The 23862-nt window shown below is 43.2% G+C and overlaps 1 protein-coding gene across 1 annotated transcript in view; it reads left to right on the forward strand.

Annotated features, from left to right (window-relative positions):
- Positions 1-14862, forward strand: part of cerkl (CERK like autophagy regulator) — a 316590-nt gene extending 301728 nt beyond the window's left edge. The window contains exons 9-13 of the mRNA XM_078551938.1: positions 9072-9106; positions 9221-9329; positions 11684-11780; positions 12369-12568; positions 12937-14862. Of these exons, the coding sequence (XP_078408064.1) occupies positions 9072-9106; positions 9221-9329; positions 11684-11780; positions 12369-12568; positions 12937-13021 (526 nt within the window). The 3' untranslated portion in view covers positions 13022-14862. The remainder of the gene's footprint in view (positions 1-9071; positions 9107-9220; positions 9330-11683; positions 11781-12368; positions 12569-12936) is intronic.
- The last annotated feature ends 9000 nt before the right edge of the window (positions 14863-23862 follow it).

Consider the following 23862-nt stretch of genomic DNA (forward strand, 5'->3'; position numbering starts at 1 on the left):
CAACATTCAAGAAGCTTGACATTATCCTGGACAAAACAGCCTGCTTGATTGGCATCCCATCCACAGACATTCGCTCCCTCCACGAGCGACACAGTGGCAGCAGTGTTTGCTATCTAGAAGATGCACTGCAGGAACTCACCAAGGCTCCTCCGACAGCACTTTCCAAACTCACGACCACTACCATCTAGAAGGACAAGCGCAGCAGATGCATGGGAACACCACCACCTGGAAGTTCCCCTCCAAGTCACTCACCATCCTGACTTAGAAATATATCGCCATTCCTTCACTGGCACTGGGTCAAAATCCTGGATTCCCATTCCTAACAGCACTGTGGGTGTATCTATAACACATGGACTGCAGCCGTTTAAGAAGGCAGTTCACCACCATCTTCTCACATCCAATGAATGAATAATAAAAAAACAATTCCTTCCTGTTTTTCTTCATTTTGCCATTGCCGTCATTTCTCAAGGATTGGGGAGGACAGGAATTAAACCCCTGGTGTTGCTGTGTTCTGAACAACATGCTAGCTATCTAAGCTAACCAGCTCCATTACCATCACCTACACTTTAGAAAGTGAGCAACTGGATGGAGTAGAAAAGCAAAGCGATCTAACGATGCTGGTGAACAAATCATTGCATGTGAGCAAATCAATTAAAAATGCTGAAGGAGCATTGATAATTATTTTTAGGTGCAGCATTCAAGAGCTGTGAAGTCATGCTAAATTTGTATATGATGTCCTCCTCCTCCTTCCTCCTCTCCCTCCTCCTCCTCCCTGTCCTCCTCATCAGAATACACTTAGAGTACTGTGTACCATTCTGTTCTCCATTCATAAGAAAATATCTGGAAGCATTGGACAAAGTGCAAAACAGATTTACAAGGATGGTATCAGATCTGAGAGATTACAGCTGTTGGGAAAAATTGAACAGGTTGGAGTTCTCTTTTGAAAATGACGACTTGGAGGTGACCTGATGGAGATTTTTGAAATCATGAACAGGTTTGTCAGGATAGATGTGGAGAGAATGTTCCCACTTGTGGGGAAATCCAAAACAAGGGGCAGAATTTTACATTCGGTGTGCGGGTGCGCGCCCAACACACCGGAACGTAAAATGATGCGTGATGACGTCGGGCGTGCGTCCCTATGTCACCGCGCACCGTCGTGATATTTCGCTAGGCGGGCGTGCTATGAGGGCGGATGCGCGCCCGCCATTAATTAATGGGTCAGTTAAGGCCCTTGACGCACCAATTGTCTTTGATTTTACACGGCCCATGCGATTTTCAGGGCATCACATGGGCACAATGGGCAGGCAGATAGGCCACATTTTCAAAAACCTCATCCATGGGCGGAATAAGAGGGGTGAATGGGCTTGCTAATACGAGTTGTTAGTACTTTAGATTATAACGTCCTGCTTCTTGCTTGTGTGAACAGGACAACTTCATTTCGTTTCAGAGCTGCTTTGACAGAAATAACAGGCTTCAGTTCAGGACTCTGGAGGAGTTATAACACTTAGGGCCTTCCAGGTATCAGACAGCCTTCCCTTACCCTGGGAATAGGGATTGTGGTCTCCGCTGGAGGCACCTCCTCAGAGGAGGAAGAGAGGGCCAGAAGAGGGAGGAGGCCAGGTGTCCCTATTCAGCCTCCAGGGGAGTGACCTGTGGGAGGACACGCGCAGGCACAAGGGGCGCAGGGCCAACAGGAAGTCCAAGGCGGAAGGGCTGCAGAAGACACCACTATCCTGCTGCCAGGCAATGCAGTTACCAATGTGTCTCAGGTGCAATGCCGAAGGAGGCTCCACCTCTCAAGAGAGACCGTGACCTCCATCTGTCCAATGATCGGCCCTGAGATCAGCTCCATCAGTGTGGGTGAACACTCTATGCCAGTGGCGCTGAAGGCCACAGTGGCCCTCAACTTCTATGCCTCTGGCTCTTTCCAGGGGTTGGTGGGTGATCTTTGTGGAGTCTCCTAATCAGCTGTCCACAATTGTGTCAAGCTGGTGACAGACGCTCTGTTCAGGCGTGCATTGATTTTCATTCACTACCCCACAGATGAGGCCAACCAGGCTGAGCGAGCCGGAGGCTTTGCCGTGATTGCTGGGTTCCCCCGCATCCAAAGTGTCATCGACTGCACACATGTGGCCATCAAGGCGCCAGTGAATGAGCCAGGTACTTTCGTCAACAAGAAGGGATTCCACTCCATGAACATGCAGATAGTGTGTGACCATAGGATGCAGATTCCATAAGTCTGTGCAAGGTACCCAGGCAACTCCCATGATACTTACACCCTGAGACACTCCCAGGTGAGACACTCTTCACTGCTCCAGCCCGGCTGGATGGGTGGCTGCTGGGCGACAAGGGCTATCTCTCAAAAGGTGGCTTACGACTTTCCGCCATCCAAGAACAGAGGTCGAGCAGCAGTACAATAGGAGCCATACCTCCACAAGGGCCGTGGTAGAGAGAATCATCGGTCTTCTCAAGTTGCGCTTCTGATGCCTGGACCATTCAGGGGGCGCACTGCAATACCCTCCAGATTGTGTATCACTGATAGCGGTTGCATGCTGCGCTCTCCACAATCTGGCGCTGGAAAGGGGGGACGCAGTGGAGGAAAAAGATGTTGACGCAGCTGATCTGGCAGCAGATGATGAGTCCAGTAGTGAGTCTGAGGACGAGCACGGTCAAGAGAATACTGAGGGGATAGACGCTGACCTGGGCAACCTACAGGGAGGCAGGGACACCCAGAAGGCTTTGATCCAATGCTCCTTCAGCTAGCCTACCAAAGATGAACCACTACACATGCCAGGGCTGCAGGCTCCATACTCGATACCTGACAGGAATATTTGCCTGGTGAACAACATGCACTATGTGCCATTTCAATTAAGTTCAATGACAAACAAGTCACTCATAACATCACGGGTTACCCTGCACCTGCAGAACTAATGAAGCACCCAGAGGCTTGTTGAACACAAACACATTTAATGCTGTGGTGCCTGGCATACATAAAACAAATTAAATGGAAAGGCGTTCGCCATCACACCTACTAATAATTAGCGTAAAAGTGGGGGATAAAAATATCACTAGTGATAAGCCCATGTTGTGCTTAAGGTGCTTTAAGTTTTCGTTTGCGGGTGCTACGTCTAGGTGCGCCCCCCTCGCTGGCACTGGCATTGGAGACAGCCTGCTCACTCTGCTGTCCTGTTGGCCTTGATGACCTTGGCGGGCGGGCGTCCTTTGGCTCGTGGAGCCTGTGCTGGCCCTGCCTGGGAGGGAGTGGCCCATGCCACAGCTGGCATCTCCCCAGTTGCCGCAGCCTCACCGGATGCCATGGTCACTGGCAGAGGGGCGGAGAAGCTGCTGCCATCATCCGGAGCGCCCTGAGAGGAGCCCATAGAGATGACAGGCAGCTCGTGCGCCAGCGTCAGGTCACTTTGGACCTCCCTGCTCATCATTGATGGATGAGCAACTAGCTGGGATGCTGGGTGCCCAATCCATCTTCCACACTGACAGTGACCACCTGAGATCATTGCCGGTGTGAGGGCTTACAGGTCCGAGCGCATCCCCAGGAAGCCCTGATTCAGCTCCTGGAGGAGCCTCTCCATGAGAGTCGCCATTCTCTCAATGGAGGAGGCAGTGCGCTCGGCCATGAGGGTCATTGAATTGCTCATGCTCCGCATAGACTCCTCCACAGTGGAGGCTATGGCATGCATTCCCTCATGTATCTCCGCCAGATCCTCCACACCGTGCTGGCTTGCAGCACCTGCTGCCTCAGGGACGACTCCAGAGACACATCATCAGCCACCGACTGAGCATGTTCCTGGTGCCCAGCGGTCCTCCGACTGCCGGCGCCCTGGGCACTCTCTGCCTCTACCTGCACCTCAAGCGAGTGTGAAGTGGCCTCACCGCTAAGCACCGAGATACTATTCCAACGATCTAATGCCCACCAAGGTGCTCGTATCTGCACTGGTGCCTGCCTGGCTGAGAGTGTGTGATGCTGGTGCGTTTCTATCGTCTGTGTCCTCTGGAGTGAGCGGTGGGCCTTCAGGCTCCTGACCCCGACGGGCTTCTGGTGAGCCTGAAAGGAAGAACAAGGACATGTCATTAGTTGAAGTCATTACACTGTTACTGTGCATGCCTGGCATTTGGATCAGGGTGCCCTCGTCTTTCCATTATCAATGGGGATTCCATGTTCGAGGCTCACATCAATATAGAGACAACAGTGGAATGGTTGCTATGACAGATGTTCTGACCTCAGTGCACTGCACTTTTATCTCCCTGAGGCACCCCAACCTCACCGCGGCCGGTTCTCTAGCTCCAGTGCCTCCTGCTCGTATTTGGTCAAGATTAGAAGGTGGGGCAGTCCTCCGCCAGTCTGCAACCTTTCAGCATTGTTATGGGACGTCTTCTCCTGAAAGGATAGAAGAGCATTGATTAGTCCACCCTGTACCTGCATTGCCATTGCAGCCTGGCCAACCCTACCTGAGGAAAACCTTGCAGGGCTCAGCTGATTTGTGACCCTGGACCCGCAAGACACTCATTCCAAGCATCCAGGGCTCAACCCCTTGCCTAGATGCCGCCTCATTAACATTTGCTACTCACACTCTAAGAACTCTGAGGTCCAGGGGGGTGGTGGGGGTGTGGGGGCGCTCCTAACTGCTGTGCTAAGTGACCCATGCCAAAACAGTACTCACCCTTCCCAATCGCAGGAGATCATTGAAGCACTTACAGCACTGCACCCATGTGCGCCTCAGCACATTACCCTGGATGCCACCTCCTCCCAGGCATTTCTGGTAAGGTGTGGGGGCCTCCTCCTCCCGTCCCTGGGGACAAGTATATCCCGGTGTGCCGGGACTCCTCCAGGAGGGCAGTAGACACTCGTCAGAAAAACATGGGGCCGACTGCCCTGCCGACCTGCCCTCCCACCTGCCATGCTCAGCACTAAGGTTCTCCATACCAAGGATCCTCCAAGATCTACATGAGCACAAGAGAGAAAAAAGGAATAGCAAGATATGCAGAAAGGCTTCACTGAGGTGGACTTGTGGATTATAAACATCAGTGCAGACTAGTTGAGTCGAACGGTCTGTCCCTGTGTTGTCTGTAATGTTCCTATTTTATAACAGTGACTACACTTCAACAACGACAACTTGTATTTATATAGCACCTTTAAAATAATAAACCATCCCAGGACTCTTCATAGAGGCATTAAAAAAACAAACTATGACACAGAACTACATAAGGAGATATTTGGACAGATGACCAAAAGCTTGATCAAGGAGGTAGGTTTTGAGGAGTGTCTTAAAGGAGGAAAGCAAAATAGAGATATTTAGAGATGGAATTCCAGAGCTTCGGGCCTTGGCAGCTGAAGGCACAGCCACCAGTGGTGCTGTAATTATAATCAGGGATGCTTAAGCCAGAATTAGATGAGTGCAGATGTCTCAGAGAGCTGTAGGACTGGAGGAGATTACAGAGATAAGGAGGGGCTTGGCAATGGAGGAATTTGAGAACAGGATGACAATGTTAAAATCGAGGTGTCGCTTAACTGGGAACCAATCTAGTGAGCACAGGGTAAATGGGATGTGGTGTGAGTTAAAACATAAGCGGCAGAGTTTTGGATGACCTGAAGTTTACAGAGCGTAGAATGTGGGAGGCCAGTTGGAAGTATTTTTGAATAGTCCAGTCTGGAGTTAATAAAGGAATCAATGATGGTTTCAGCAGCAGAAGAGCTGAGGCAGTTGTGGACTCAGGTGATGTTATGGAGGTAAAAATACTCTTAGTGATGGCACAGATTTGTGGTTGATAGTTCATTGCAGGGTCAGATATGACACTGAGGTTGCAAGCAAACTGATTTGGTCTCAGACAGACTTCCCAGGGAGGTGGATGGTGTCGGTAGCTAGGGAGCAGATTTTGTGGCGGGGACCAAAGATAATGGCTAATTTTTTTTTAATTCAGTACTGAATGTTCGACAAGCAGTCTGACAATTTAGAGGGATTGAGAGAGAGGTCGGGAGATAATTTCGTGTATGTATTATGATCCCAGCTGATTTAATACTGGACAGGTCAGATCCCAGGGTGAAACCTGGCTTGATAGATCCCAACTTTTTTTAGAAGCCCTGGAGTAAAGTTATTGAACAAATTCACAAGATGAACTTTTAATACAAGGAATAAAATATTTATTAAAACAAGATAAGTTAAGTGAACTACATTGTACAAGACAAAAAGGTTGGAAAGACCTCAATATAAACACAAGGGGCATAATCTTCTGGTTGGCGTGCAGGGGTGGGCCCCGCACTCCGACGCGTAAAATGACGCGCGGTGACATTGAGTGTGCGTCCTGACGTCACCGCGCGTCATTCTGATCTTCCATTCAGCCAAACTGTCAAAGGCCTGTTAAGGCCATTAATAACCTAATCAAAGCAATTGTCAGGGCTGCCCTCCAACCTTAAGGTTGGTGAGCAGGTGAAGAACCCAGGCGGCCTTCGCATTTCTCATGAAACCTCATCCACGGGCAGGATGAGGTTTCATGAAGGGTTTATATCTTAAATAAAAATTTTAAATAAAATTCATAAACATGCCCCAGCTCCTGTGACACTGTCACATGAGGGGACATGTCTGAATAATTTTATTTTTTTTATTTTTAACTTTTGCAATCAATCTCCCTGAGGCACGGAGCTGCCTCGGAGATTTTTGCGCTCTTTCGCCCCCACTCTCCCTCCTACCCGCACAGGTAGCGCTGAGCACTTCCGGGTGCGTGTCAGGCTGGGCAGGCCTTAATTGGCCCTCCCACGTAAAATGGCGGCACACAGCCGATCGCGGGTGGTGATCGGCTCCACGCCCGCTCCCAACTGGCCCACCCAATGGAGAGAAAATTCTCCCCAAGAAGATGATTCAAGTTCCCACTATTCCTGTACCTCAGCAATATCTTTACAGATACATAAATCAATGAAGAGTTACCAGTAGCTCGACACAAAGGCTTCTCCCTTGGGACTGGCACAGTTGCAACTGGTTTTCTTCCGGTGAATTCCTGAGCATTCACTTGCTGCTTCTCAACCAACTCGCATCTCTCCCCGAGACACCCAAAGACCGCACTCTTAACTCACTGTTTCCTCAACTGCAGAGCAAACAGACGAGTTCCCTAAACTCAATCTTCTACTAAACTGGTCACTTTACTGAGTCCCACACTGATTATTTAGTTGACTACTACCCCACCAGCCTTGCAGTTTTTCTTCTCAGAGAACTTCAAATCCCCGTCTTCTCTCTCTGGCACACACACTGAACCCTCCTCTCTCAATTCCTGACTATTCTGTGTCTATGCCCCTGGATCACTGTCGCTAGTCGACAGCAAAGCTATTCTACTTTTTTCTCTTTTTTTTCAGAATCACTGAACTTTGAACTCCCTTTTAACCCATCTCTTTCGCTTAGAGTAAGACCTCATTAAAAATGTATATATACAAACATACCCAAAGAACCTGACCTTTTAGTCACAAGTCTATCCAGACTCTCAGGCACCAAGGTTCATGAACAGAACCTTAATGAAACTGAAACTATTTTTACCTTTCTTAGCACATATGAATTCAACTTAAAATGATACATAGTTAATAACAATGTAAAAACTGATGTGATGTATTTCAAATGTACTTTAAATGTGCTTTGTTGGCTGTGGAAGACACTATATAAATGCAAGTTTTTTTTTTCCTTTATATTCTATGCGCCCAACCCGACCGAGTGTAAAATGACACGTGATGACGTCAGGTGTACTTGCAGGATATTTCAGTTGGTGGGCATGCGCCGGAGTCGGCAGCGCGCCTGCTGACAATTAAAAGGCCTATTAAGGCCATTTAAAAGGTAATTAAAGTAAATTTTTCTCTGCCCGCCCAACCTTATGATTGGCGGGCAGGCGAAAAAGCCGCCTTTGCACTTTTTCAGAAACCTCATCTATGGGCGGGATGAGGTTTCTAAAAGCAAATAAAAATCAAATAAAACTTAATTTTTCATAAATAACATGTCCCTGCTCATGTGACAGAGTCATATGAGGGGTCATGTTTCATAACTTTTATCAATTCTTTAATTTTTTTTCAAATCAGTTCAGCTCCCTGAGGCAGCGCTCTGCCTTAGGGAGATTATGTAGCATGCATGGTCACGCTCGCCCAGCTCGCACTCCCCCCCACCCACACAGGCCCACCAGCGTGAAATTGCCTTCCAGGCCTGATTGTGGTCGGCTTCCCATCCACCTCTGCCGAGCCCGCACACCAAAGGCAACGTTTTGCCCTGTGTAATTGTACATAAAGATAATGGCTCAGATTTTGCTCTCAGCAGTGAAGGAACTATGCTCACCATTCAGTCCCTGTTGAGATCTGCCCACAAACTCTATGTGAACTAATCAGCTGAGGTTTCCTCTGATTTTGTATCTTTTCAACTGTGGCTCCCTCTATCTGGGGGATTTGTAGCATCTGTGAATGGGGCAAGTAACAGCAAGGCTCTAACCAATCAGATTTAAGTATATTCACTCAGACATGCCAATTCCAAACCAGAAAGTATAGAGAAGTAAATCTAAATTAGATTGAAATCATTACAGAAAGCAAAATAAAGATGAGGTTAAGGGAGGGAGAGCGATAAGAACTAGACAAGAAAATAACAAGTTAAATATCCAACACCAATTTTCTTCTGAGAGAATGAGATTCCACACTTTAAAATTATTTTTTCAAGTGAGAGAGGTTATTCATTAGTAATTATCGGTTATCACATTGTTAAAAATTCACTTACCCCTGAATGCACTAGATCTAGCATTTTCAGGAACTTTCAGTTCAAGTATAGCAAGTCATTTGAATGATAAATCGATATGGAGGAATGGAGTATCTCTGATGGCAGCTTCTGGATTTCATGTTTTTCTATGCAAAAGCTTACTCTTTTGTAAGAGTAAGTTTTGTAAAAGAAACAAAAGTTTCTTTTGCCATCAGATTTCATCCATAATAAGGGTGAGTGCTGGTAGCATTAATCTCATCACAAATTGCAGGTCATTATATTTTGTTATCAAAATGGATTTGCTTTTGATATTGACAAATTCCTTATTTTTCCAATTTGTTTTAGAAATGAAGATGAAATAAATGCGATTGAACAATGTAGTGAGTACCAAACATCATCTGCAATTTAAAAACAGATAGTTTCAGTGAATTTGAAGTGTGACCTTATCTTTGTGGTATCCTTCTGCAGTAACATTAATTTGTGGTGCTTTTCAGCTGATGAAGATAAATGGCAAACCATGCAGGGACGTTTCCTCAATATTAGCATTATGGCCATTCCATGTCTTTGTTCAATGGCACCAAGAGGCCTTGCACCTAATACCAGGTCAGTGGGTTTAGAGAAATAGGCCAATACTTATAATATCTGTCCTCCCTCTGAGGTTTTGCATTCATTCCCAAAAATTCATACTGTGATGTAGATATTCTGGAACCTTATGAGGGCATGGACTGCAGTTGACACAGTAATCTTACGTTTTTTAAATGGTTGCTGGTTGAGGTCAAGGTTGAAATAACCATTGGATAATGTTCAGATTAGGTTCAATGACAAGTCGGATATTAGAAAATCACACCTGCTCCCATTACTCAAGGACAATGTGCAAACTTGCTTAAATGATTCATCTTAATCCAGTAAATCAATTTTTTCAAAGCACTTAAAAGCCACTGACAAAACAAAAGCACATCAACAAGCATTTGTAACAATAAATCAGAATGTTAAAAACTCCAGATTATTCTGATCAAATACACACGTAAATACTGTAACAAACTTACAGCATTTCTTTATGTTTGTTCCTGGGATGTGGGCATCGCTGACTAGGTGGTAGTGCGTTGATAATAACTTTGTTTGAGTTTCTACATGTATTCACTTTTATGTGTCAAAAGTGCTGAAGATTTGTGCTCCAGAACTTGCCATACCACTAGCCAAATTGTTCCAGTACAGCTACAACACTGGCATCTATCCGGCAATGTGGAACATTGCCCAAGTATGTTCTTTACACAAAAAGCTGGACAATTCCAACCTGGTGGCAAATTACCACCTCATCAGTCTACTCTCAATCATCAGTAAAGTTATCGAAGGGGTCATCAACAGTGCTATCAAGCAGCACCTGCTTAGAAATAACCTGCTCACTGACACTCAGTTTGAGTTCCGTCAGGATCACTCAGCTCCTGACCTCATTACAGCCTTGGTTCAAACATGAACAAAAGAGCTGAATTCCAGAGATGAGGTGAGAGTGACTGCCCTTGACATCAAGGCAGCATTTGACCAAGTGTGAAATCAAGGAGCCCTAGCAAAACTGGAGTCAATGGGAATCAGGGGGAAAACTCTCCACTAGTTGGAGTCATACCTGGCACAACGGAAGATGTTTGTGGTTGTTGGAAGTCAATCATCTCAACCCCAGGACATCACTGTAGAAGTTCCTCAGGGTAGTGTCCTTGGCCCAACCATCTTCAGCTGTTTCATCAATGACCTTCCTTCCATTATAAGGTCAGAAGTAGGGATGTTTGCTTATGATTGCACAATGTTCAGCACCATTCGCAACTCCTCAGATACTGAAACAGTCCATGTCCAAATGCAGCAAGACCTAAACAATATCCAGACTTGGGCTGAGAAGTGGCAAATAACATTAGCACCACACAAGCGTCAGGCAATGACCATCTCCAGCAAGAGAGAATCTAACCATTGCCCCTTGACATTCAATGGCATTACCATCACTGAATCCCCCACTATCAACATCCTGGGGGTTACCATTGACCAGAAACTGAACTGGACTAGCCATATAAATACTGTGGCTACAAGAGCAGATCAGAGGCTAGGAATCTTGTGGCAAGTAACTCATCTCCTGACTCCCTGAAGCCTGTCCACAAGACACAAGTCAGGAGTGTGATGGAATACTCTCCTCTTCCCTGAATGAGTGTGGCTCCAACAACACTCAAGAAGCTTAACACCATCCAGGACAAAGCAGCCTGCTTGAATGGCACCCCATCCACAAACATTCACTCTCTCCACCACTGATGCACAATAGCAGCAGTGTCTGCCATATATAAGATGCACTGCAGGAAATCACCAAGGCTTCTTAGACAGCACCTTCCAAATCTATGACCATAGAAGGACAAGGGCAGTAGCTGCATGGGAACACCACCACCTGGAAGTTCCCCTCCAAACCACACACCATCCTGACTTGGAAATATATCGCCATGCCTTCACTGTTGCTGTGTCAAAATCGTGGAACTCTCTACCTAAAAAAATGGTGGGTGTACCTACACCACGTGGACTGCAGCGGTTCAAGAAGTCAGCTCATCACCATTCTTAAAGGCAGTTAGGAATGGGCAAACAATGCTGGCATACCCAGCGACACCCACATTCCATGAATGAATTTTTTTAAAAATAAACACGTATTGAGCTGTATTATTAAAACGAGGCTAAAAATTGTTGTTAGCAATATTAGCAAACACTTAATACATTCACGTGACATGCGTATGACATTCCTGTCCATTATTTTAATGGCCTCATTAACCTAATCGTTTTTAATGCTCATCCGCTAATATTATCAACAGTAATTTGTAGTCTACAGACCCATTAACAATTCAAACCAGAAACATTCTCCTGTAATAATAGTTTTTAATTCACTATTTAAACTGAACATAATGTGCCTTCAGTGAGTATTTAATTTTCTATTTTAGGTTGGATAATGGAAGCATGTCGCTTATTGTTGTCCAAAACAGTTCACGAGCAGATTTTATAAAGCACCTAAAACGATATGGTAACCTAAAGAATCAGGTAAATGCAAACATATGGCATTTTTTGTTGGATCCACTTAATTAGTTTTCCCAGATTAATAAATAGTAAATCCTATAGACTTCTCCTAATTCTGTTAGCATGCTTTGTCCTCCTAAAGAAAATTAGTTTCCTGTCATTAGGCATCAGGTACTGGATTGTTACTTAATATGAAACATTGCACAATCTAATCCAGATTAGCTCTGTTTTTATTTGCATGAATTTACAATCCGCTCTTTTGCCAGTCTATAAATAGTTGTTTGTGGAGCAGTCTGAGTTTTAAACAATAATGAATTGCATTTATAAAGACTAATGTATTTATGATTCAGTAATCATCTCCAGTTTGATTTGTTACCTTTTTGGGTTTTTGCACTAGATAATTTCCTCAGGTGAGCATTACAGACCACTCCTTCAAGTGAGTCCTCACTCCCTATGAACTGCAGTGTGAATGAACTTGTAAACTAATGACTCACAAAAAAAAGTGACTACCAAAAAGAATTGACAATGGGTCAGTCACTGTTTAATTTAATTTTAAATTCTAAGCTGAATAAACATTCATTACATCTTTGTACATTGTCTTTTTGCTTGTAGTTTGATTTTCCCTTTGTGGAGACATATACAGTCCAGGAAGTTAAAATCCGCTCAAAGATCGATTACAATTGGACTGATGCGACATCAGAGGAGAATGCTGATTTTCATTCATGTCGCCCTTCTGTGATTTCTCTGAAAGGAAGCTGTCCGTGGAATGTTGATGGTGACTTAATGGAGGGAACTTCAGAAGTTCATATAAAGTAAGCAATGACTATTTACAGATGCAACATCAGAATTTTGCAGCACTCTTTTAATGTTTATGTTAGAATATCAGTATTTTTTCATACTTTCATTTAAGGGTAACTTTGTGAGTAAAAAACATTCAAAAACCAAATAGAGAACAAAAACTACCAAACCATTTGGTTTAATCCCGTGAGCTGAAATTTGTTCAAGTGGTGCATAAGTTTTATTAACTAATTTATTAATGAACTAAAAATGTATGTTTGTAGCTCATTATGTATACTTTCATTATTTAAACACTATCTACTGGCAAACATAGAACAGGATCACATAATGAAACATATGTCTTCTGAATTTTGTAAGTTTTTTTTCCACTTGACTTTCATAGGATCCACTCACAGCTAATTACTCTGTATGGAAGGAATATTGAAGAATGTGATGATCATACAATAAAGTGCAGCTGCCTATTGTGAAGATAATACCGAAAGATCCCTAGAGTGGTTTGCAATTCATCGAATTTTTCTGAAGGAGATGAATCAGAATTATTTTCAGACCATGGTGGAGCTCTGTGTAACTACTTTTATTTTTATAAAATGAGTGCACTCTATTAAGTTCTATATTTGCGTAACATATTCAAGTGTAAATTTTATAGTTTTGAAATGTTGTTTTCTGAAAAGTGTACTTTTGAGAATGCATCCATTGATTACCAATTTATGTAACATTAGAGGAGGATTTCCTGTGAAATATGTGCTGTAAAATTGTAAATGTGTTTATCACTGATTTTGCCACATGTAGCACACAGAGAACTGCTCATTATAGCATATAGTTCAAAAAAATTCATGCTACAATCAAGAATGAGGATCTGTGTATGACCTGTTGATTATTTTATACTATTCAAAATGGCACAAGTATGATAGTAAGAAACTGGTAGAATACATAATAGTAGGAATTCCTAAAATTGTAAAATCTTTTCATGGCTAATTGTGAAAACACTGACAGAAAGATAATTTGGGGAATATAAGAAATTTATTTTATAGTATATATTTTGAGGTTAAGAAAATGGAGCTTTACAAACAAAATGTAGATGATGAGCAATGGAATTCTAAACAAAATGTCTAAGCTTAGTCTGTAGTGACCCACTTTATTTTAAAATGTTTGGTTCCAATTTTTGGATTTCCACATTACAGAGTGAGGAACAGGTGTATGTTTGGTATAAACTATTGAACTTGTTTTCGATTGACTTTCAAAATTTCTAGTCACTTTTGTACAAATGCAAAAAATCCTTTTGACTTCCACTAGTTTATTAATTAATTTTAAGCTCTTATTAGTCTTCCACTAGAGGGAGAAGTGCTCATTATTCCAAACAATTTCCCTTAACTTGTCAGTTTGTTGTTCTGTTTTACTTGTCCAATTCTACAACGCTTCAGAGTTTAAACCTCTGACTGATTTTTACCCTGGAGCTTCAGAATATAATTTGAGTAGACATTCTGTACATTAGGATATTGAGCTTCACTTGAAAATCTGAATTATTTTGTATACTTTTCTGTTGAGGTTAAATTCTTTTGTACTATATTTGCCTTACAAAAATTAAGCTACATATTCCAACATAATTAAATCCGATGAAATAGTGGTCTCTTCCGTTGTGGCATTTCCAATTGGGCATCATCATCACGGTGACTAGTGCATAAGCTTGTCACAGAATTGTTACGACACAGGAGGCCATTTGGCCTGTTTTGCCTGTGTCAGCTCTCCAAATGAGCAAACCACCTAGTGTCATTCACCCATCTTCCCCCTGTAACCCCGCACATCCTTCCTGTTGAGATAATAATTCAATGCCCTCTTGAATGCCTTGATTGAACCTGCCTCCACTGCACTCTCAGGCAGTTCATTCCAGATCTTAAGTACTCACTTCATGAAAAAGTTTCTCCTCGTGTCTCCATAGCTTCTTTTGCAGATTACCTTAAATCTGTGCCCTCTCGCTCTTGATCCTTCCAACAGTGGGAATAGTTTTCTCTCTCTAGACCCCTCATGAATTTGAATACTTCTATCGAATCTCCTTTCAACTTTCTCTTCTCCAAGGAAAACAGTCCCAACTTCTCCAATCTACCTATGTAACTGAAGTTCCTCACCCCTGGAACCATTCTCACAAATCTTTTCTGCACTCACTCTAATGCTTTTATACCTTTCCTAAAGTGTGACACCCAGAACTGGACGCAGTACTCCAGTTGAGGTCAAACCAATGTTTTATACAAGTTTAACATAACCTCCTTGCTCTTGTACTATATGCCACTATTAATAAAGGCTGGGATACTGTATGTTTTATTGACTGCTCTCTTAACCTGTCCTGCCACCTTCAATAACTCATGCACATATATACCTTTGCTCCTGCACTCCCTTTAGAATTGTACCTTTTGTCTTATAATGTTCTTCCTAACAAGATAAGTAATTTCACACTGCTCTGTAATGAATTTCATCTGCCATTCAGACACCTATTACACCAGCTTGTCTACGTCCTTTGAATTTTGAAAGTGCACCCTGTACACCTAGGTCTAGGTCAATTAATATATATTAGAAAGAGTAAGAGTCATAACAACAATCCCTGGGGATCTCCAATATAAACCTTCCTTCAATCCAAAAAACATCCCTTAACCACTACTCTTTGTTTCCTGTCACTTAGCCAATTTCGTACCCGTGTTGCTACTGTCCCTTTTATTCTATGAGCTGTAACTTTGCTCACAAGTCTGTTGTATGGTACTGTATTAAATGCCTTTTGGACGTCTATGTACACTTACCCTCATCAATCCTTTCTGTCATCTTTTCAATCTAATCTAGCAAGTTAGTTAAACTGATTTTCCCTTAACAAATCCATGCTGACTTTCCTCTGTGCAAGTGACTATTAATTTTGTCCTGAATTATTGCTTCTAGAAGCTTCCCCACCGCCAAGGATAAACTGATTGTCTGTAGTTGCTGGGCTTATCTTTACTCCCTTTTTTGACTAAGGGTGTAACAAATGCAATTCTCCAGTCCTCTAGCATCACCCGAGTCTAAGGAAAACTGGAAAATTATGGCCAGTGCCTCTGCAATTTCCATTGTCACTTCCTTCAGTAGCCTTGAATGCACCTCATCTGGTCATGTTGCCTTATCAGTTTCAGGTACAGATAGGCTATTCAATAACACCTCCTCATCAATTTAAACCCTTCAAGTGCCTGAACTATCCCGTGTTTCGCCATGACCTGGGCAGCACCTTCTTTCTTGCTGAAGACAGATGCAAAATATTCACATGATACCTTAGCAATGCCCTCTGCCTCCATGCGTAAATCCCTTTTTTGGTCCCTAATCGGCCCCAATTCTCCTTTTAACACCCTTTTACTGTTTATACACTTATAGAAGACTTTTGGATTCCCTTTTACGTTAGCTGCCTGTCTCTTCTCATACTCTTTGCTTCTCTTATTTGCTTTTGACATCGTCTCCGAACCTTCTATATTCAACCTAGTTCTCGGTTGTATTATCCACCTAACATCTCTTATAAGTACACTTTTTCTACTTCAGCTTAATGTCTATCGCTTTCATCATGTAGGGAGCTCTGGATTTGTTTCCCTACCTTTCCTCTTTGTGGGACTATACCTTGACTGTACTTGCACTACCTCTTCTTTAAAGGTAGCACATTGTTCAATTGCCATTTTAGTCTTAACAATGCACTTAGAAAAGCATTGTGTGATTAGGATCAGTGAACATAGTTTTACTAAAGGGAAATTCTACTTGACAAATTTATTAGAGATTTTGGAGGATGTACCTAGAGGGTATCTAAAGGGGAAGTAGAAGATGTAGTATACCTGAATTTCCAAAGGCATTTGATAAGGTGCCACTCAAAAGTTTAATAGGCAAGATAAGGGCTCATGGAGCTGGGGGGGTGTTGGGGGGGGGCGTAATAGCATGGATTGGTTAACGGATAGAAAACAGAGAGTGGGCATAAATGGAGCATTTTCAAGTTGGCAGGCAGTGAATAGTGGTGTGACGCAAGGATCAATGCTGGGACCAATGACTTAAATGAAAATACAGAGAATAATGTATCTAAGTTTGCTGATGATACAAAACTAGGTGGTTAGGTAAGCTGTGGGGAAAAGGGATATAGACAGGTTAAGTGAGGGGGCAACAACATGTAGTATAAACTGAGGAAGTGTGAAGTTATTAACTTTCACAGTAAAGATAGAAAAACAGAATTTTTTTTATAAAGTGAGAAACTTTTAAGTGTTGATGTTCAAAGAGACTTGGTTGCGCTCGCACAAGGAATGCAGAAAGTTAGCTTGCAAATACTGCAAGCAATTAGAATGGCAAATGGCATGTTGGCCTTTATTGCTAGAGGATTGGACTACATGAGTAAAGAAGTTCTGCTACAATTGAGACCACATCTGGAGTAGTGTGTGCAGATTTAGTCTCCAAGGATATGCTCGTATTGGAGGCCGTACAGCAAAGGTTCCTTAAATTGATCCCTAGGATGAGTGGGTTGTCCTATGATGAGAGGTTGAGTATTTTGGGCCTATATTGTCTGGAGTTTAGAAGAATGAGAGGCGATCTCATTGAAACATGTGAGATTCTGAAAGGAGTAGCTGGGCTGATGCTGATAGGTTGTTCCGCTGGCTGGGGAATCTAAAACATGGGGGCACAGAATCAGGATAAGGAGACAATCGTGGATGGAATGGATGAGTGGATGAGTAATAACGAGAAATAGCCTGGTCAGGTCAGCGGAGTAGTCATGTGGGGTGTCCTCAGGTCAGGTTGCGAGGTGGGGTCAGGGGGTAGTTGGGTTGGATCAGGGGTGTAGTCGGATAGACCAGTCGGGTCCAGGAAGTTATCGGGTCACGTCAGCTTGATGGGGAGAGGGGTAGTCAGGTGAGGTGGTAGTCACTTTGGGTCGGGGATCATCAGGTTGGAGGGTGTAGTCGGATCGGATGGAGTATACAGTGGCGGGGTGGCTGGGTTGAGTCTGGGGGTTACTTGGGTTGAGGTAGTTGGGTTGGGTCAGGGGTGTAATCAGTTGGGGGGATAGTTGGGTGGTCTGGTTGGCTCCAGGGTGGGTGTTTGGGTCAGCTCAAGGTGGGTGGGATAGTTGGGTAGGATGGTGGTCGCTTTGGGTAGGGAGGTGCGGTCAGTGGAGGTAGTTGGGTTGAGAAGAGTATAAGCTGGGTGGGGTAGTCAGGTCAGGTTGGGGGTAGTAGCATGCCAGGCGAGGTAGGTGGTTGGGGGGGTAGCCAGGTCAAGTCAGGGAGAGTACTCGAGTCAGGTCATGTCAGGGTGGGGGTTAGTCAAGTAGGGGTGATATTCGTTGCGGGCAGGGTGGAGTCAGATGTGGGGTCGTTGGGTCAGGTCGGAGTTGTTGGGGAGTTTGTCAGGTCGTGTCGTGTCAGGGCGATAGCTGGGTGGGGGTGTGGGTGATCAGGTCAGGGAGTTGTCGGGTCAGGTCCGGTGTTAGTAGGGCGATCAGGGAAGTGGTCAGGTCGGGTTGTGGGTTTAGTTGGGTGGGATGGTGGCAGGTTCGGGTCAGGTCGGGAGGAGAATACATTGGTGGTGGGGGGGTGGTAGGGGTAGTAGTCGGGTCAGGGATAGCAAATCGGGTAGAGGGTAGTCGGGTAAGATTGGGGGTGTAATGGGTTGGTCATGGAGGTAGTCGGTGTGATGTTTGTGTTTAATGTTTATGCTTTTTTGTAAAAGGACATTTCAGTTAAAAAGTATAAACATTAAACACAAACATCACTCAACAGTTGCAGCTACAGGAGTTACAGATTTGTCTGTCTGTCAGATGTGATGTTTGTGTTTTATGCTTTTTAACTAAAATGTCCTTTACAAAAAAGCATAAACGAACACAAACATCACAGTCGAGTGGTCAGGGTGTTTAATCAGGTTGAGTCAGCGGGGGTTCACGAGTCAGGTCACTTTGGATTGGGGAGGTAGTCGGGTTGGGAGGAGAGTCAGGTCAGGGGATGGTCAAGGGGTTTAATCAGGTGGGTAGTCTGGTCATGTTGCGGGGGATACTAGGTTGGGGGTAGTTGGGTGGGGACATGTAGTCGGGTCAAGTTGAGGGTTAATTGGCGGGGGTCTAGTCACATCGGGGAGATCGTCAGGTGGGGGGAGTTGTCAGTTTGCGTTGGGGGATAATCGGGTCAGGTTGGAGGGTGTAGGTTAGTTGTGTGGGAGGGGTAGTCAGATCAGGTCTGGGCAGTCATCCAGTCAGGTCAGAGGGGTAGCTGGATCAGATCCCGGGGGGGTCATCGCACAGCGTTGGAGGAAAATTGGGTACGCTTAGTAGGGTCAGGTCAGGGTAGTAGGGGAGATAGTCTGGTTGGGCCATGATAGTGCGGTTGGGTAGCGAGGTTAGTCGGGTGGATGGTCAGTCGGACTGGGTGGAGTCAGCTTGGATGGGTTCAGTTATGGTGTTCAGTTCCATTATGCTGGCTAATCACTGAGTTAGACCAAATATTAACTAGCATAACATTTCAAGGATAAATATCTAATTACTCTGGATACTTGTATATCTGGCCAAAGTCTCTGACACTGAGCTCAGTATCAGAAACTTTCAAGGAGGGCCTGGGCAGTGGAAATCAGCCCACCCGAAGTTTAAACTTCCCAGGCTATTACAGGGAATGTGTGTGTGTCAGGACTTCCTGACGTGCATCTCCAATCTCCGACAGTCCAGATACCAGAACATGCAAATTAGGAGCATGAGTAGGCCACTCAGCCCCTCGAGCCTGCACCGTCATTCAATAAGATCATGGCTGATCTGATTGTAACCTTAACTCCACACAGCTACCTTCCCCCAATAACCTTTCAGCCCCTTGCTTATCAAGAATCTATCTACCTCTGCCTTAAAGATAATCAAAGAATTCTGCTTTCACTGCCTTTTGAGGAACAGAATTCCAGAGACTCACGACCCTCAGAGAAAAAAAATTCTCCTCATCTTTGTCTTAAATGAGTGACCCCTTGTTCTATATTCTCCCACAAGAGGCAACATCCTCTTCACATCCACCCTGTCAAGACCCCTCAGGATTTTAAATGTTTAAAATTTTAAAAGTAAGATTTGGAACAGCACTTCTTCCACCTTTCTGTAATTTCCTTGTAGTTCATTCCTCTACAGCTTTCCCACTAGTTGGCGGCCTACAGACTACACCGAGCAATGTAATGTTCTTTACAATGTTCCTTAGCTCTAGCCAAATAGATTCTGTCCTTGACCCCTCTAGGACATCCTCTCTCTCTCTCCAGTATTGCAATATTCTCCTTAATCAAAACTGTCACCCCTCCCTCTTCCTTTCCTATTTTTCCCCAAATACCTTGTATTCTAGAGTATTTAATACCCAGTCCTGCCCTTTTGTTATAGCCACAGTATTGTATCTCCACAAGGCAATCTGCACCTATAACTCACCAATCTTATCTACTACACTCTTTTCTTTCACATACCAAGCACAGTAACTCTGATTTGGACATTATTTTCTCCCTTACAATGAATCCATCTAATAACTTACTGTTTCCTATTCTTGTGCTATCTTCTCTCCCAGTGTGCTCTGCACCTTGGTATTCCTCTCTGATAGTACCTCCTGGCTCCCACACCCCACCCCAATAGCACTAGTAAATCGCCCCGCAAGGAACTCTGTCCCAGCTCTGTATAAGTGCAGTCGGCCAGCCTGTACCAGTCCCAACTCCCCCAGAATCAATCCTAATGTTCCAGGAATTTAAAGCCCTCCCTCCTGCACCATCTTTGCAGCCACATATTCATCTGCTTCAGCCTCCTATTTATATACTCACATGTACATTGTACTAGGAGTAATTCAGAGGTTACTACTGCTCAGGCCCTGCTTGCTAATTTTCTCCCTAGCTCCCTATATTCTGATGGCAGGACCATACCCCTCTTTCTGCCTATGCCATTGATACCTATGTGGACCACGACTGCTGACTGTTCACCCTCCCCTCTCAGGGTACTCTGCAGCTGTTCAGTGACATTCTTGGCCCTGGCACCAGGGAGGCAACATACTATCCTGAATTCAAGTCTGCAGCCACAGAAACACCTGTATATTCCCCTAACTATTGAATCTCCTATTATTATTGATCTTCCAGTCTTCTTTATGACCCCCTGTACAGCTGAGCCACCAGTGATGCCATGGACTTGGTTCAGGTGTGTAGCATTCAGGTTAAGTGGAGTTAAAGAGTTGGGATAATTGGATGAGGACTCTGTCAATGAATGTCAGAGTGGTCAAAGGTAGAGATGGGGAGGATGAGTGCAGTTAATGGCCAAAGGAGAAGACAGAAGGGTTGCAGGAAGGTAAACAACAACAGAAGTAAGACCTGATCGGAGGCTGGGACCAAAGCATTAGGTAGATGATAGAGCGAGCGTGGTGAGACAGCTGGACAGTTGAGAAAAAGATTTGAAGGCCACCGAAAAATTTGGTAGACAGGTTGCAGCTACACAGTTACAATCAGTGATGAGGAGCTGGATGGGGAAGGATAAGGGAAAATTGAGAGAAGCAAGACAGAAGAATTTTAGGCAAATATGGCAGAAAATGGACAAGAGCCAGAAAAATGAAGGAAGGGTATTCAGGGCAGCCAGGGAAGGTGAAGGGGCCAGGGCAAGCATGAGGAGGGAAAAGGGTGAACTGAGCAGCGAGAGATAGTAATGAAAGAAAAACCAACTCTGCAAATAAGTGCCACAGGCTGTCACATTAATGGTGGAATCTTATTTAAAACATGACAGGGCATGTTAAGATGGAATTCTCCGTCAGGAATGTTGACCGATGACAGCATTTTAACTATGTACTAGTTGATCTTTGGGAAATCCAGAGCAAGTGTAATCTGTAGGTAAAGTAGGGTTGGAGGATATGGGGGTTAATTGGACCAGGAATATAGATATAATTCAGTTATTTTAAAATTATTTTTTACCCTTTATTTTTAAATTTCCGCTTTAAATTCCGATGTCCACATTCATAATGGAAGTGGCCTATGGAAACAGTGCATTAAAACTTTCACCAATGGTTCAGCTGGGAGCAATTAAAGCATGACAACTTTTCACAGGCAGTTTTCATGTTAAATGTGGACATTGGAAGTTAAAATTCAAAATCTGGCAAGACTGCACACACATGCATTTTTAAAAAAGTATTACAGATATTTTTGTCGTATTAATTTCCCTTATAAGTTAGCTTTCCATTTCTTACAATTGCCTCTGCCATTCTCTTATATAACGATTATAGTCTCCTAAATCTTGACTGTATCACCAGAACTGTGATTGTCCAAAATGCTGATGGAGTCTCTACTGATGTCAGTATTGCCATTTCAGTGTTGCATAAATTTAGGCTTAATCCACAAGCTGCTTGGCCTGTACAGAGTCTTTCGCTGCAGGCCCCAAGCAGCTCCAGCGAACGGAAGTGTCAATGTTTTAGGACCAGGTAAGTAGGTATTTATTCCTTCTAATTCCTATGGGCCAGCACTTCCTGATGCTAATCGGAAGTTACGGCTCATTACATTAGCAACAGGTCCCATGATCAGGATGACTACTTTGCTACCATTTGGATTCCTTAACCGGCTGCTCCATTACTAGAAATTCTTCTTGTGCTTAAGAATAGGTGTAACGTTGGCAAATTCCAGTTACTTTTTTTTGTTGCATCCAGTTAGTGTTATTCTGAGGAACTGGCCCACATTTTCTATTTTAAGAAACAAATCAGTATTTCCAATATCATCTCTCTTGAGAAGCATGTCATCACTATGGGAGGAAATTTCAGAAGGAAGTATTATCTCAGTTGTCTGTTAAGTGACTCTATTTTTGGGTTTTGTTATTTTAAAATGCTTAAAGTATTGTAGGATAGTAATCTGAAATGTTTGAGTTTCTGAAATTAGCTCTATTTAAATATAACAAAAGACTGCCGAAACTGTTACTGACAACTTTTGTAGTTCTTGATATGATAAATAATTTTTCCTGAAATCTATTTACTCCAGACCCACTCATATATAATTGTATGTTTTGGCCATTTTGCAGAGAATAAAAACACCAATGATGGGGACAATACAATAAGTGGAAGTAACATTACTTTTCTGAAATATTTTTGATGATGGCTGCGGAAGTAGTTTCCACTAATCTTTGTAGATTTAATATTGTAGTTTGCATATTCATTACTTATGGTAGTTAGACATGTTATGACACAGCAGTTGGTAAAGGCTGAGTTATTTAAAATCCCAGAGGGAAACTTTAAACAACTGTCATAACCTATATTTTCAATTGGTATATTTGAGTTGCAGCTCTGAATTCTGAAATGAAACCAAGCCTCCAGAGGTTTTTTCATATAAATTAATTTAAACATTTATTAATTTAACTGCACATTTAAACATATACACGTCTACAAATTACTACCATAATAACTTTTAAACAAATCCCCAAATTAATCACTCCCGTGTAATCTTCCCCAAGGCAACAATAACCCATAGACTTTAAAGAGGTACCAGGCAAAGCACATTTTATCTTATAAATTCAAAATGAGGTTCCTTTCAATTTGGTTCCTTTGCACAGCTGTAGGCTTACAAGCAACATCCCTCTCATACATAAAACTCTATTCTGTATGTACCTAGCCTTTCCTTTGAATGTAAATTCTCATAATATCACCAGTCCCTTTGAACTTCACCTCTTCTAACAATAAAACCCCTTTCATAGTACCAATTTTATTAGTAATATAAACATATTGCTTGGTGTCTCCTAGCTAGGTGCAAGATTTCACCCCCAACCTTTGAATGGTTTATTCAACAAAATGCTCTTCACCTTAACTTCTTACTGCTTAACATCTCAAAATTATACATCAAAACACCCAGACTAGCTGGCTTTAATCCAGTTAAGACACACACACTCACAGACCCTACTATAAGACCAATTTAAAATAATTTCTAATAACATATATATTACCTTCATGATAACCCTCTCCTTATCGCAAAATGAACCATCATAATTCTAAAAGACGGTTTCATTTTTTAAATAACCCATCTCCCACCATCAGATGCATGCATGACATAATATATATACACAAGTCCTTGGTATCAACAGAAATCACTCCAGTTCAGTGTCCAGGTTTTTAAAAATGCCCAATTTTCCTTTAAGCTTCAAACTCTTGATAACGCATCTGCGAACAGATTCTCTCTACCAGCAACATGTATAATCTGTAGATTAAATGGTTGTAATAATAGACTCCACCTGAAAAGTCATGAACTTTTGTCTAGAAATTTGTCCAAAAATTTCAAAGGATTGTGGACTGTACAAACAATTGTTTCCGATGAATTGTTGGCAACATGAATT

This window comes from Cetorhinus maximus, chromosome 11 (genome assembly GCF_964194155.1).
Source record: "Cetorhinus maximus chromosome 11, sCetMax3.hap1.1, whole genome shotgun sequence".
Classification (NCBI taxonomy): Eukaryota; Metazoa; Chordata; class Chondrichthyes; order Lamniformes; family Cetorhinidae; genus Cetorhinus; species Cetorhinus maximus.